At 38.8% G+C, this 16,947-nt stretch overlaps 2 protein-coding genes across 3 annotated transcripts in view; one reads left to right on the top strand and one right to left on the bottom strand.

The window, feature by feature from the left end:
• Positions 1 to 16,947, top strand: part of fhip1b (FHF complex subunit HOOK interacting protein 1B) — a 716,414-nt gene that overhangs the window by 96,435 nt on the left and 603,032 nt on the right. The window lies entirely within an intron of this gene.
• Positions 1 to 16,947, bottom strand: part of itgb5 (integrin, beta 5) — an 80,050-nt gene that overhangs the window by 41,748 nt on the left and 21,355 nt on the right. For both annotated transcript variants that reach the window (XM_062061480.1, XM_062061481.1), the window contains exons 7-9: positions 11,571 to 11,666; positions 11,405 to 11,494; positions 8,785 to 8,919 (exon numbers count right to left, since the gene is read on the bottom strand). In XM_062061480.1, the coding sequence (XP_061917464.1) occupies positions 8,785 to 8,919; positions 11,405 to 11,494; positions 11,571 to 11,666 (321 nt within the window). The remainder of the gene's footprint in view (positions 1 to 8,784; positions 8,920 to 11,404; positions 11,495 to 11,570; positions 11,667 to 16,947) is intronic.

Raw genomic sequence — 16,947 nt, 5'->3', positions numbered from 1 at the left:
CAATTTCAACATCTCACCCAAGTTAATTGGGCATACATGCACGCACACGCCCCTCCCTAAATCAACGCCTTCACCACTGCTTAATTCCTCCGGGGTTGTGGCGGCTGAGTAGCGCTTTAATAGCGGCAGTCGGCCTCCAGGGTCCTAAATCTCCCCTCCTCTGTTGCGAGTTATAAATAATGATGAATGGGTTATACTTGTATAGCGCTTTTCTACCTTCAAGGTACTCAAAGCGCTTTGACAGTATTTCCACATTTACCCATTCACACACACATTCACACACTGATGGCGGGAGCTGCCATGCAAGGCGCTAACCAGCAGCCATCAGAGGCAAAGGGTGAAGTGTCTTGCCCAAGGACACAACGGACGTTAGGGCGGTATAGCTCGGTTGGTAGAGCGGCCGTAACAGCAACTTGAGGGTTGCAGGTTCGATCCCCGCTTCCGCCATCCTAGTCACTGCCGTTGTGTCCTTGGGCAAGACACTTTACCCACCTGCTCCCAGTGCCACCCACACTGGTTTGAATGTAACTTAGATATTGGGTTTCACTATGTAAAGCGCTTTGAGTCACTTGAGAAAAAGCGCTATATAAATGTAATTCACTTCACTTCACGTGACTAGGAAGGTAGAAGGTGGGAATTGAACCCCAGTAACCAGCAACACTCCGATTGCTGGCACAGCCACTCTACCAACTTCGCCACGCCGTCTGATTACATGTACCATGTTTATGTGTGCCATGCTATGTGAGGTTTTTTCCTCGGACTCAGTCTGGACCACTCCTGAGGGTCCAGCCTCAGACTGATATTTTTTTTACTCTTCCCCCTTTCCCAATGTCACCTTTTTCCCCACCTTTTTAAGGAGCGCCGTAAGTGGCTGATCCGTTGGCGGTCCCGTCTTGTCTCCCTGTAACGTATGTCTGCTCTTACCGGGATTGTGCCGAAAATGTAATTTCAGTTCTTATGTGTCTTGTACATGTTAAGAATGGACAAATAAAGCTGCTGTCTGGCTGCTGTCTGTCTATACAGCAGGGGTGGGCAATTAATTTTTACCGGGGGCCGCATGAGCTACCCGAGCACTGCTGGAGGGCCACATCGACAATATTTCAATTAAATTTTGCTCAATATTATTTTTGATATATAGCGTAAGATAAATAATAATAATAATAATAATAATTAATAATAATAGTAATACTTCAACATAGTGTGTGTAACAGCATTCCATGACTAATATAAATAAATTTACATTGATAATAAATGACAGTAAAATAAGCACACGTATGACTGAGGAGTCATAGTGTAACTTTGTGTGGTGTTTGAGTTGTCCGACTTTTTGTGTGGCCATAAACGCACCAGTGGTTTAGTGGTATGCGTGTTGGTGACAGATAAGTTGGTTTTGGCCTGGTTTGTACGGCAGAGAATGACTAGTTTTTCGAGATAGAATTGTTTTACTCATGTTTTTGGTGTGGTTATGTCCGAATATAAACAGTTTTGCTCAATAAAGTGATCGATATAATTCCTGTCCTCGAAGCATCTCGATAGACGTTACAATAATTGAACGGTGTTCAATTGAACGGTGTTGACGAACACACTTAGGGCCGCTTGTTGTCACTGTCACTCAAAGTTGCATTGCAAAATTCCATAGAATAAATATGTTTATTTTGTTTAGAATTCAGATGGGATTTGATTTGGTGCGCGGCATATATTTGCTGTGCGCAGAGGACGCTTGAGCAGTGCGCAATTGCGCAGGCGCGCACCTTAGAGGGAACGTTGCTTGGCAGTCCATGTCTTGTTGGAAACACGCCATTCCTCATCAACTTTTCTCTTTTTAGCGTCTCGGGTGTAAACCGTGCATCACTTGTCGCTGCATGTGCACCTTCACTCGCAGGTTACACACGGACACACGCCCATAAATAATACTTTTCAAAATAAAAGCAGCACAGTTGTATTGCGCGCACGACATAGATGTTTTTTCAACTTTATTTTGTAATTGCAGCTGTTCACATTCACTCACAATCACGCACACGCATACGTCCACACGGAAGTAAAACAAATAACGATTTTCAAAACAAAAGCAGCACCGTTGTATTGCACACTCGACATAGATACTTTTTTAAATTTATTTTGTAATTTATAATTGGCCTCACGCGGGCCGGACAGGGACGCACAAAGGGCCGGATGCGGCCCGCGGGCCGCAGAATGCCCAGGTCTGCTATACAGTATAGGAAGCCACAAATATTAAGGTGTCTACAGTTCTTTGGCAGTTGAGTAGTGACAGTAGTATCAACAAAGGTAATGGGACAGTATGACTTCTTTATGACTTTTTTGACGAATGGTTAGATCAGGGGTGATCATAAATTGATTAACTTGGACCCCGACTTAAACAAGTTGAAAAACTTATTCGGGTGTTACCATTTAGTGGTCAATTGTACGGAATATGTACAGTACTGTGCAATCTACTAATAAAAGTTTCAATCAGTCAATCAATCAATCAAAGTGTGCAAACTGTTTCCACTGAAACATCACAGCCTGCATTTTCAAAACCAATCCAATTTTGTAAGTTTTTTTCAACCTTTAGTTGTCCCCTCACGTTTGGTGCCAAGGACCCAGAGGGGTCTGAGTCACAAAAAATGACTATTTATTTTTAAACACATCTCTACATCAGGGGTGCCCATTAGGTCGATTGCGAGCTACCGGTCGATGGCGGAGGGTGTGTCAGTCGATCGCCAGCCAGGCATTAAAAAAAAAAATAGACCTAAAAATTAGACTTAGACAAACTTTAATGATCCACAAGGGAAATTGTTCAACACAGTAGCTCAGTTACAATGATGGAAAGTGTAAGGATGGAAAGGACAATGCAGCGATCATCAATCTTCACTATGACGTCACTTTCGTCACTTGATTGACACTCACGGCACCCGAGGATCTTGTGAGATGACGCTGGCTGCTGCCAGATCATTATTAAGAAAAAATGACCGACAGGAAGGCAAGAAACACTTTTTATTTCAACAGACTGTTGCGCCATACCTGCCGTCAAAACTCTAAAGACCGACCGCACAGTTTCTGTCTTCACAATAAAAGCCCTGCTTCATCTTGCCTGCGCTAACAAAATAAGATTCTCAGAAAGCTAGCGCACACAAGCTAGCAAGCTACGGAATTTGCCACCAATGTATTTCTTGTAAAGTGTATAAAAAGGAATATGGAAGCTGGACAAATAAGATGCCAAAAACCAAACACTTTCATGTGGTATTAGACAGAAAGGAGGAATTTTTTTCTCCTCCACTTGAAAATGCTGACGTTTTCAGCACTACTGTCTGATTCCAATCAATGCAAGTCATCAGAATCAGGTAGTATACCAACTTATATTATTTTTTGCTTGAAAGAAAATAATCTATATGTGTTAAACATGCTTGTATTATCATTCAACACTCTTTCATAAATAAATAAATATAAGTTATATATATGAATTAGGTAGATCCCCTCGACTTGGTCAATTGAAAAGTAGCTCGCCTGCAGAAAAAGTGTGGGTACCCCTGGTCTACATCAACTTCGGATCTGTCAATATGAAGTTTCATAATTTTTTTAATGTTTTCTGCCTTTTTTGTTAAAGAAAAAAAGTTTTTTTTATTACACAAAATATGCAATATCCCCTCCTAAAAATGTGAAGTATTAGGAGCCTTGAAGGGGAACTGCACTTTTTTGGGGAATTTCACCTGAGCCCCCTAAAATAATTTCAAAACCCTCCAACGTTTTGCATACACGCAAAATGAAAAAAATTTGTAGCACAGAAAACATTTACTAGCAATATGAAAAGTCTTAAATATCATAATTTCATTAACAACACTGAACATACACATGTGCACTCATACATATAAGCATAAACGCCATTATAAGGCCTACTGTTAAACACAGAGAACAACCTAAACTGTGCTAGTACTGTCGCTAACACGAGTGTAGTGCTGGGCCATATAGATCAAAACTCATATTCCGATATAGTTTGCCCCATAAACTAACCCATAAATGGAAATACCTGTTGACTTAACTAAATACAGTTTCTCCACAATGCCTTGTTTTTCAATTTTCCGGACTGATGGGGATCCCAAACATAAAATAGGTGCCTTCTGGCAACAAATGTGTGTTCCTACTTCTGCAAACAAACAACGAAGGCGTCTATTTTTGGACAAATTCGGATTCACAACCTTATCTTTTTGAAGCTGAATATACGGAGGATGAACTACTGCTTCTAAAAGCCAGCACGAAGGAAAAGTGTGACGTTGGAGGAGACGGAGGTCGGGAGAGTGAGGTGAAAGTGACTTTGGCGCTGCAAATGTGGAATTTGGATACCACCTACTTCAACATAAATGGGGTGCTTACCCAAATAAACCGGAAAAAACGTCCCCGGCCAGCTGGACCAAACAGACGACTGTCCATCGAGGGAAAAACACTTGAGATTGATCATGATACATGCGGCACGGCATGCGTGTTATTACAACTACAGTACATACACTGTCTGCCTAGCAATGAAAAAAACAAAACATGAAATGTGGGTTAATACTTAACAGATACTGTGATATGATTGATTTAAATATTTAGGATTTTTAATTGATGACCACTTGAGTTTTAAGGAGCACATTCAGTATGTTGTAAAAAAAACTGAAACTTTTACTGGGATTTTATTATAGAAACAAGTCTTGCTTTTCTTTTACTGTGAAACAGAAATTGGTGGAAACAACCTTTTTTTTTTACCTGTTATTGACTATGGAGATGTGTTGTACATGAATGCTACTGGTGGTTGTCTCCACAAGCTGGATAGTGTGTACCATGGGGCACTGAGATTCATGATTGTGCATGTTTTTCAGTCACTACAGATTGGTGTCCGTGCTGACGTAGAAGCTAGCTTATCTCTTGCCGTAGTTAGCTTATAGGGCTAATACCGTAGCACGCCGATGTGTTAGTACGCTAGAAAAAGAGTTCCTCAGTGTTTGCTCTTACAATAACAATGTCGCTATAGCTTGGTTATTTTGCAGGTCATTAATGTACAATATTTTAAAAAGGTACTCCGGCTTCCTCCCACCTCCAAAAACATGCACCTGGGGATAGGTTGATTGGCAACACTAAATTGGCTCTAGTGTGTGAATGTTGTTTGTCTATCTGTGTTGGCCCTGCGATGAGGTGGCGACTTGTCCAGGGCGCCCGATTGCAGCTGAGATAGGCTCCAGCACCCCCCGCGACCCCGAAAGGGAGTGGATGGATTTTAAAGTAACAACTGAAGTATATAATACTATTTTAAAACCCTGTGTAAAAGAAGCAAGCAGTCATAAAACTAAACACAAACTTAACAAACATACAAAAAATAGAATCAAAGTAAAAGTTTCAGTTATTCTTAAGCGAGAATATTTGAAGACTTCCACTTTCCAGCTAGAAATGAGCAAAGATTTCCTTGTGGAATCCAACATGTCTGCCAAGAAGAACTCCTTCTGCACGCGCACACAGCTGCTACCCAGTCTGGTCTCCATGGCGACAGTGAAAACAAAACTCCTCTGGCTGCGGTCGGGTTTTCATTTGGTTGACAGGAAGTGGATTCAGGAGGGAGCGGAGGTCACACAGAGTTTGTTGGAGAACGCCTCGTCATATCTTTCACTTTGTGTTTACATGTCCAACCTTAAGCAGGCACGTGCACACATAGGGCCCTATGGGTGCTTGAGCCCCTGCCCTTTTTTGCCTCGTCTTAAAAAGTGCCCTCTGCCTGTGTGTGTGTGTTTTTTTTTTCTTTAAACAACATTAATAAATTCCTGTCAGGGATGTAAAAAAAACAAACAAACAAACAAACAAAAAAACAGCGGTACAAAAACTCCACGTTTTCTTGTAATGCCGCTTCCGCCAGAGAGAGAGAGAGAGAGAGAGAAAGGGCGAGTGAGTGAGTAAGTGAGAGGAGAGAGAGCCAACTGCGCCCCTGAGGAGACGTGACAGTAGAGCAAATTGAACCTGTGAGTTATGGTCTAGTCGCCGTCCACTTATTCAGCATCTAATATGGGTAATATTTCAGAAAAATGCTGTATTATTCTATTATTCAATGTGTCAGCTTCTGTTTTTGCCGGACGTCGGAGCACGGCGCATCAATTGAGCACGGCACATCAATTCCGCACAGAGCAGAGCGGATCGTGCGGGACAGGAAGTAGTGTACAAAATACAAAATAAAACACCGGGTTAATTTTCAAAATAAAATGCACTGTGTTTACGGCGGATCACATTTCTCTCACAGTAGAGGTTTAGATATAAAGTTTATTGTGACTTTGCTATTACTGTGTGGGTTAACAAAATAATAATAATAATAATGATAACAATAACAAGAATAATAATAATGATAATAATAATAATTATTATTATTATTATTATTAATAATAATAATAATTTCAGCATTCTGGGGATATAAGATGTAGGTTATCTGTTAGGAATATTACCATCTGTATTATGTTAACATATGTGTTATATGTGTTTTATGTCGCACGTTTGCACCAAGAAACATTCCTAGTTTGTGAACCCGTTCTCAAACAATGGCAATAAAACTATTCTGATCTGATCTGATCTGATCTGATCTTCTGATCTGATCTGTATTTAAACTTGATTCATGTTGATTATGCCTGCAACACAATGCCAAAAAAAGAAAGGATACAGAAAAGGAAGGAGAAAGAGCGCCAGGAAGCAGCTAAGGGTAGCAGACCTCTTAATGCATGGCTAAAACCAAGTACTAGCACCAGAATTCAAGAAAGACCACAGACCTCAGAAAGTGTCACACCTGAGAGAGAGGCAGAGACCTTAGAAGCAACACCTGAGATGTGCAAATCTGTCCTTCTTCCCTTAACTTGATTCAAGTTAAGGGAAGAAGGACAGATTTTCACATTGAAGTTTTTCCCATTTGGGTATTTATTTTTGTATTTTTTTTCAAAGTTCATGTTGCACTGTTCAATGTTCAATATTAAAGTGCTTATCTTTAACAATAAATAGCCTAATAATAAACCAGTGTTTTGTTGCTTTTCATGTCTTCCAAGCCTATGATAATGTGAATTAACTCATTATGACAATAATTTGTTGACACAAAAGAAATGGCAATCACTTTTACCTACAAAGGACACACAGCTAAGTAGTTAGCTTCCTATTAGCAAATTTAATTATACATTAATTTCCATATTGTGTAAAGGACCAAAAAAAATTTCCTGCCCTTTTCTGACTTTGAGCCCATGCCCCTCTATAATCATGTGCACGTCCCTGACCTTAAGTATGCGCTCGCAAACTTGTTGACTGAACGCACAAAAGCGTCAAACACCAACTGGTATTTTGAAACAAGGATCATGCATGAAATGCTGTAATGTAACACGGACCACTTTGCATGATAAAACGATATCAATAGATATCACTGTTGACATGTAATCAGTATCAATAAAAAAACAAAAGTATGGAAGCAAGGTTGGTTGCATGAACAAAGACTCTTTGGTAACACAGGAAGTGATCACTGATCAGTGGGAGTGACAAGCCAACAGCCAATCACGTAACAGTATCAACTATCAAGTTGGGTTGTCTGGCGGTTTGTTTGCATTGAGTGAGAAGAGAAAGTCAAAAATGAAGAAATTGTGGATAAAAGAGAAAAAAATCACCTGACCAGTATGGCACTTTGGGGGATTTTTTCAAAAGGGACCGTAGTCAGACCAATGTGGTCTGTAAATGATGCAAGGCCGCTAATACCACAACACCTTAGCCGTGCTCGACCTTTAGAGCACAGTCATAACCTAACTAAGGTGATCATAATCAGAGGAAGGTTACATTTGAAATTAAAATAGTTTTCTAAAAAGTATCAATAATTATTATAACATTTTTAAAAGTTGTTGAAGGAGAGCACACAATTTTGAACAGGCTGAATATTTTGAAGTTGGAACGGTTTGAATCGGATGAAAAATGTGGGAATTGTGGAACTTTGAAAAATGTCTCATTCATTTCAATGGGAATTTAATGGAAATGTGGGAATTTCGGGAAAAGCGGGAATTTTTTTGGAAAATTTTAAAAGACTTGAATGTTCTGAATGAGTTGAAATGGTTGCTGTTGGAATCGGTCGAGAAATGTTGAAGTAGTAACATTTTTAATTGAGAAATGGTATTAAGGAATTACAGGAATATCGGTAAAAAATTTTAATTTTTGTAGTTAAAAAAATAACTTTTTTTGTCCTGATTAAGAGGAATGTTTGGACGGTGCAACGGTTCAGTGGGTTGAAAAATGTGGAAGAAGTAGTCGCCAGAAAAAAGGGTCAAAAAAAGGTTTTGGAAAAAAAGAGAATTCAGGTTATTCCTGGTTTTTTTTGGAACTTGGAAAAATTATAGTTTGAATGTCCAGGATGAGTGGAATATGTTGAAGGTGAATGGTTTGAATCGGTTGAAAAATGTGGAAATGGTGGAAGTCTGAAAAATGGGCAATTCATTTTCAATGGGAAAAATGTCCCGGAAAACCTGGAATTCTGGGAAATTTGGGAATTTTTGGAATTTGTCAAAGGAAAGCCTGCAATTCCCGAACAGGCTGAACAGTTTGAAGTTGGAACAGTTTGAATCGGATGAAAAATGTGGAAAGTAGAGCGCGGCAAAATCTGGAGTAGAATGCTTTGGAGCATTCATGCAATTAGTTTTTACCTGGTTAAATAAATGATATTGAATATCGTTTTAAATTGAGAATGGATTCTGATTTGAACAGTTACCCCCAGGAATGACAAAGGCGTGGATGTTGGGTAAAAGTGGATGTGCGACTCACCGTGTCGCCGATCTTCAAGTCGGTGCACTTCCTGAGGCCAGTCAGAGGTTGTCCATCCTGGCAGGTGGCACTGAAAGACAGGCTGAGGTCTTCGGGCTGGTCCCACACCGTCAGCTCCACTTTGGAGCGGATGTTCTACAAGGAGGAGAACGTCACAATTTGAAATGGAAGGGAAAAGTTTTATTCTGGTTAGTCACCAATTTTTTATAGACATGGAAAAAGCACACAGCACCAGTTTGGTGCGCATCGATTAGCACGCAAAAACCACAGGGAATGTTTTTGCTGCCATTTCCACAACAACTGAATGTCCTTCACGCCAGGAAACATGAAGACTAGATCTAGAACAGAACGGAGTGCTAAATTGTTCATTGAAAAACGACTGCACTACTCCTCCAGTCCAGTTGGTGGCAGTAGCAAGAAAAATACGCTGCACTTCAACTTTTACTGTCATGGATGCCTTGCAAAAAGGCAGTAAGAGCTTGTGCTTTATCCCGGCCAATCAGTAAATATTATACACATTGTTGTTAATTAGCCAGATCACGCTTCAAATATTGCAGCTTCACCGCATGGCAGATTTTTTTGGGGCTATTTAAAAAACATTTTTTTAAAACATATAGTAGAATTTTCGGGCCCTAAATTAAGCATTTTCACACATTAACATGACAAAATTAACTAAAAATATCCTAATACAGCAGTATTGGGCCAAACCAGTCTGAGTGTGCTATTTAGTATCGTGGCCACTGATTGGCTCAGCCTCAGACAGCATCAATATATCAGATTACAAGAGTGTATAGGTGACGAAGAGGGCTCTTATAAGGTTAAAAAAAAAAGTATTTAGAAGGTTGTGAACAGTTTTTTATGCTCTAGCTATGAAAATATTTAGTTCATAATTAATTTTTTCAAATTTGCGGGAATGCATTTATCACGGTTATGTACGTAAACAATTACAAGCAATAAATGACAGACGACTGTACAAAAAATTATCTGTTTAAATTTAAAAAATACATTAATTTAAAGCACTATTACGACAACTAAAAATAATAATACAATTATTATAAATAATAAAATACAAATCCGAACAGGTTTAAAATGATATAATAAAGTGTATTATACAAATTAATTATGCATATCAAATTAATAGAGGTGTAAATCTTTGGGTACCTAACGATTTGATCCCGATTCGATTCAGAACTGATTACTGATTCAATGTATCATTTAGTATATTTATAAAAAAACCTTTTTCAAAACAGGTTACAGGTTTAAAACATTTTTAAAAGTTTTTTTTTTTTTTTTTTAAATCGATTTAAAAAAAAAATTATGAACAGATTTAGAATCACGATTTGGATGTCATTTTTTTTTTGTGTGCACCCCAACAAAATTTTTTTTTTTTAAAGTAACAAAGTAAAACATATATTAAAACAACTAAAATTTACTGCTAACAAAAAATAAAAAAATATACATTATTACATATATTACATTATTTAAAATAAATAAATAAAATAAAATAAAAAATATATATACATAAAATATATAAAAATATATAATAATTTAAAGTACATGATAAAAATTTCCGAATATATACATGTACAATACATATAATTACAATATTTTTAAAGTAACCATTGGAGTATATAATACTATTTAAGTATTATAAATATATTGTATTTATTCTAAATAAAATACAACAGCTAAAAAAAATTGAAAAGTCATTTAAAAACCTCAAATTATCAAAAAGTGTGAATAACAGTTTAACTGAGATTTTTGGGTTGTAATTAAATAAAGAGAGAAGAGCCGTCTTTGCTTCAATGACAAATGTACTCTTGGGGGACATCAAGCGTGTTGGCGTTCACACGATGGCCGCCAGCAGCAGCGGGGGCTTTGAGTCGCGGCCCGCCTTGAAGATAAACGATGCGCTTACGCAACATCCTCTTGTCACCGCGTTTGTTTGGCCAAAGACGTCTGGGAGGGCTTGGCAGCTGGAATGTTAATAAGCCCAGCGGCTCCCGGCTTCCTTCAAGCCCGCGTGCCATTCTGTCGCCCAACGGCTCGGGAGGAAAAAAAACAAAACATGATTCAGCTCCTTGCAGGCGGGGAGACAAACCCAAACACCCACGCGGCAAAAACACGCTGAAGGAAAGTCTGACGGCTTTTCAAACAACTCAAGATGGTCGGAGTTTGGTCAAAATATTAGGAACAGCTCTGTGGATATAGGAGCGTGTGCATCCAGTAAAAACACAACTCATTCCACGTCAATAAAGCACATGTCAGCAGGATTTCCTGCAGCTTCAAACTGGAATGCTCGACAAATACCGACGTCTTTTTACAAGGAGAGGACATTTGCAAAGCTGGAAGAAGACAACGTTTTGTCTTATTTGCAGATGATGGAAAAAGTCTGCTGTTAAAAACACGTCCAAAGAGTTTACACAACTCCATCATGGAAGCAGCTGGAGGATCTAATTGTGTGTGTGTGTGTGTGTGTGTGTGTGTGTGTGTGTGTGTGTGTGTGTGTGTGGATGTGTGTGTGTGCTGGACGGGGGGGTCACGGTTAAGGGGAAAACTTTAAAGAATGCGCTCCCCCCCCGTCCCCTTTGTGTGTATTCCCCAACAAGCAGGAACTCACACTGTAGGCAGTGATGATGAGCTGGATGACGTTCTTGGAGTCCTGGTCCAGGATCTCCACCGTGGTGCCCGGTATAAGTGCCGTGAAATTCTAGGAAAAACATGGAGAACATTTGTAACAGGAGGCAAGGAGCTCACGCCAGAAGAAGAATCAAGAAAATAAGTACCTTATAAATGACGTACAAGCGCTTTGTGACGGCGAAGATGAGGAAAATGTTGTTTTCCGCCAGTTTCTCGCCCAGCAGCGCCAGAGACGGGTAGTCCTGTGGGGAGAGACCCATCACTGACATGTGACCGTGACCTCCACCAGGGGGTGATGTCATTCACATGCAACTTCCTGTCTGCTGCTGCTGTCAAACATAATAGAACTTCTAAAGTCCATGAAGACCGCCATGTCATACTTGAGAGATTGTCTTTTGTGGGAAGAAGACGAGAAGGAAGAAGACAAAAATGACGAAACAAAAGGACAATATACTGTACAGGAAGAAGAGGATGACAACGATGAAGAAGAAAAGGAAGATGACGGAGAAGAAAAGACGAACTGAGAAGGACGACAACGAAACGGAAAACAAAGAGGAAGAAGAAAAGGAGGAAGACAAAAGACAGGAATGCAGACAAAAAGGAGGAAGAAAAGAAGGACAGAGGACGAAGTGAGTGAGTGAGTGAATTATATTTATATAGCGCTTTTCTCTAGTGACTCAAAGCGCTTTACATAGTGAAACCCAATATCTAAGTTACATTTAAACCAGTGTGGGTGGCACTGGGAGCAGGTGGGTAAAGTGTCTTGCCCAAGGACACAACGGAAGAGACTAGCATGGCGGAAGCGGGGATCGAACCTGGAACCCTCAAGTTGCTGGCACGGCCGCTCTGCCAACCGAGCTGTACCGCCCCCAAGAACAATAGGACGATCATGGAGAAGAACAAAAGGAAAACCAAGGAGAGGAAGAAAAGGAGGAAGACGAAGAGAAAGAAGTGGACGGCAAAGAAGACAAGGAAGACTAAGAATAAAACATCAACAATAAAGAAGAAAAGGACGACGACGAAGAGGAAGAACCAGAAGAGGACGGCAAAGACAAATTAGAAGACAAAATGGAAGAGGACTACCAAGTGGAAGAGGACAACAAAGTGGAAGGGGACGACCAAATAGAAGAGGACGACCTAATAGAGGACGGCCAAGTGGAAGAGGAAGACTTGGTAGAAGAGGATGACAAAGTGGAAGAGGACAACCTAGTAATAATAATGATAATAATAATGGATTAGATTTATATAGCACTTTTCTAGACACTCAAAGCGCTTCACAGAGAAGTGAGAACCCATCATTCATTCACACCTGGTGGTGGTAAGCTACATTTGTAGCCACAGCTGCCCTGGGGTACACTGACGGAAGCGTGGCTGCCAGTTTGCGCCTCCGACCACCACCCATCATTCATTCACCAGTGTGAGCGGCTCTGGGGGCAAGGGTGAAGTGACTTGCCCAAGGGCACAACGTCAGCGATTTGGCTGTCAAGAGGCGGGGAGCGAACCTGCAACCCTCAGGTTTCTGGCACGGCCGCTCTACCCACCACGCCATGCCGCCCCAAGTAGAAGAGGACGACAAAGTAGAAGAGGACGGCTCCCACCCAGGAGGACGGCGAAGTGGAAGAGGACGACCAAGTGGAGTGGACGACAAAGTGGAAGAGGAAGACAAAGTGGAAGTGGAAGAGGACGAAAAAGTGGAAGAGGAAGAGGACGACAAAGTGGAAGTGGACGACAAAGTGGAAGAGGACGACAAAGTGGAAGTGGAAGAGGACGAAAAAGTGGAAGAGGAAGAGGACGACCAAGTGGAAGTGGACGACAAAGTGGAAGTGGAAGAGGACGAAAAAGTGGAAGAGGAAGAGGACGACCAAGTGGAAGTGGACGACAAAGTGGAAGAGGACGACAAAGTGGAAGTGGAAGAGGACGACCAAGTGGAAGAGGAAGAGGACGACAAAGTGGAAGAAGAAGAGAACGACAAAGTGAAAGAGGACGACAAAGTTGGAAGTGGAAGAGGACGACCAAGTGGAAGAGGACGATGGCGAAGATAAAGAAGGAGAAGAAAAGGATGGTGAAGATGGAAAAAAAGAAAGACGAAGATGAACAGAAAGACAAAGAAGAAAAGAAAGACAGTTTTCAAGACAAGGATGAGGAAAAAGAAAAGGATGATGAAGATGAAGACAACAGACCGTTCAAAGAATACAGACAGGAAGTAGTGTGTCGAACCTCACTTCCAAAACAGGAAGTTGCTTGTGGGCAATGTTCAACTCGACAGTTTTGTTTAGCGATGGTTCACTTCTTTTTACACTTGCATGTTTACACTATTGTTTCACTTATTTTTACACTTGCATGCTTACACTATTGTTTCACTTCTTTTTACTCTTGCAGGTTTACACTATTGTTTCACTTCTTTTTACACTTGCAAGTTTACACTATTGTTTCTCTTTTTACACTTGCATGTTTACACTATTGTTTTTCTTCTTTTTACACTTGCATGTTTACACTATTGTTTCTCTTTTTACACTTGCATGTTTACACCATTGTTTTTCTTCTTTTTACACTTGCATGTTTACACTATTGTTTGTCTTTTTACACTTGCATGTTTACACCATTGTTTTTCTTCTTTTTACACTTGCATGTTTACACTATTGTTTCACTTCTTTTTACACTTGAATGTTTACACTATTGTTTCACTTCTTTGTCATTCAAGGTAAACATGAATGCTTTATTTTTATTTTCTGTTTTAATGTAAACGCTGGTTCACTTCTTTTTACACTTGAATGACAGGAGTAATATGTAAACAAAACACTGCCTTGAGCACCAATATACAGTTTTATCAGACACTTTGACCCTGTAACAGTTTATCAATTTTATATAGAATTGTTTGTTTTTTTGAACAACCAAAGCTATTTCTAAGCAGCATCCAAAAACTAAGAGGAAAACATTCATCTATAATATACCTGTATATGCCAAACATGATGAAACTTGACTTGCTTTGAGTTATTAAGATCCTACATTTCACAGGTGAGCGGCCTGTGCTTACTTTACCACACACATTTTCCAGGATAATAACAATAATAATAACAATACAGGGTCAAAATGGTTGACACAATGAGAGTGCAAGATGGAACACAACCAAATTCTTGCAGCATTCATCATCAAATAGCAGCATGACCCAAACACACCATCTAGGATACATTGTTTGTCCACATGTTTTCATTTATGCTCATATATTTGTCATCATCTGCTGTTAGAGGACTAATTGGAAGCGGTGTTCTGTTCACATGATGATCGAGTGTTTTATAGCATCGTTAAATAACCAGGAGAAATACTCGACCTAAAAGTATTCTTACTTATGTGTTTCATATTTATTACAAGGCAACAGTTATTGATTCTTGGGCCTCCAGCAGAATTCTATTAGGAGCCTCCAACCCAACATTTTTTCACTATTTCTATACTACATGCAGTGTTTCTCATAAACTGCTAAGATACCTTTGGCGGTGGGGGCGTGGCTATGGGCGTGGTCACCATGACATCATCGAGTAATTTGCATAATTTACTACAATGATATCATTTTCTCTAAAAAGGCTCAAAAAATTTATACTTACTAATTAATAATAACAGTTTTGTTTTAAACGTCCATCCATGCATCCATCCATTTTACAATATAATTACAACACTTTATGTACATATTTATATACAGATTTGAACAATAAGTTATTCTCTGAAATATATTTATTAATTGTGGTTCTTACAAAAAATATATCTTATAAAAATACAAAAGCTAAAATGTCTCTTAAAGCTCTGCCCCTTTAATTAGTGCATACTAAATAATTTAACTTTAGCCTACTACTACAACCATATTATTTACCAGCAACATAAAGTGAAACAGAGGCAGAGGTCTCCTGCCACAGTCAGTAACAAATAAACAGAAAACAGTAGTGGTGGTAGATAGACACAGAGCGTCATCAAACATCTGATCCACTGAACAAAGAGCTCCAAAAATCTTGATCCTACACTTCTCTTTTGTAAAGTAAATCTGAACAGCCGATATGGGCATCTACATCAACTATATGATTTGCCTGAGAAGCTGGACAGGACAAAAAATAAAAAATAAAAAAATGATAAAAATAAATAAATAAATTTAAAAATAAATACATTTTAAAAAAGCAGAAAAATCTATTTGTGGCGGCCTTAATTCTTTCGTGGCGGGCCGCCACAAATAAATGAATGTGTGGGAAACATTGACATGACTCATAATTGAACTATTATATACATCAAACTAAACCGAATGAGCAAACCTTCTTGCCACACCAAAATTACTATATCTATTTTACAAGAGCAGTGCCATGCGAGACAGTGACAACAGCTGTTATACTATTATCAGTGGCGGAACAGGAAGGGGCTAGTGAAAAGTTTGCACAAAATGTTCATATGAGTGACCTGGTCTTTCTTTAATTAGCTTTTTACATGTGCCTCTTCATGCAAAATGGGGCCCCCCACAGGTCGCAGGGCCCTACACACAGCGTATTATCTGCGTAAAAAAAGAGTGACTTTTGCTAAAAAAAAAAAAAAAACATAAAAAGCACAAACAGATTAAATGTTGGCACTAATAACACAAAACTGCCGTGCAGGCTGTTTTTTTAAACTGTCATTCTTTAAAAACTTGACTTATTTCAGGCCCCAATTATGTCACATCAAATAATCTACTTTGAAATATGTTTTGGGGAACCTTTTGCATATTTTGTGTCTCAAAAGCAGGGTTTTCTTTGACAAACAGAATAAAACATACAAAAATTTTTAAGTGAGGGATAATCTCAAATTGATGTAGAGATTCAAGAATTGAAAGTAATTAAAAAATATATAGGATTTATTCTGAGCACTTTGATATTTACATCCCTTTTGGATCCCCAAGACAGTCACTTTTTCGTAAAACCCAGTCTTTGCTCCAAAAAATTATAAATTAAAATCAATGTTGTTATGAATTATTAACCAATTAAAGGCCACAACTACTTGACATAAAATATTCTACTTTAAAATATATTTTGTTGGGGGAAAATATTGCATATTTTGTGTTTTGCCATAAATAAGTATGTATATGACAAAAAGGGCATAAAACAAACAAACAAACAAAATTAAAAACATTAAAAACTTATAATTGGATCCCCATGACAGTCACTTTTTCATAAAACCCCGTCTTTGCTCCAAAAAATAATACATTAAAATCAATGTTGTTATGAATTATTAACCAATTAAAGGCCACAACTACTTGACATCAAATATTCCACTTTAAAATATATTTTGTTGGGGGAAAATATTGCATATTTTGTGTTTTGCCATAAATAAGTATTTATATGACAAAAAGGGCATAAAACTAACAAAAATAAATAAATAAAAACATTAAAAACTTATAATCGACGAATGGATCTGAAGTTGATTTACAAATTTCAACAAAAGTAAAAAATAATGTGTTACTCATTTTTAAGACTTATGAGTGGGCTCTTTTGGATCCCTGAAAAAATGGTGGTGATG

Source organism: Entelurus aequoreus, linkage group LG10, assembly GCF_033978785.1.
Source record: "Entelurus aequoreus isolate RoL-2023_Sb linkage group LG10, RoL_Eaeq_v1.1, whole genome shotgun sequence".
Taxonomy (NCBI): Eukaryota; Metazoa; Chordata; class Actinopteri; order Syngnathiformes; family Syngnathidae; genus Entelurus; species Entelurus aequoreus.
The sequence above is the reverse complement of the archived record's forward strand: the minus strand, read 5'-3'. Positions and strand labels throughout refer to the sequence as shown.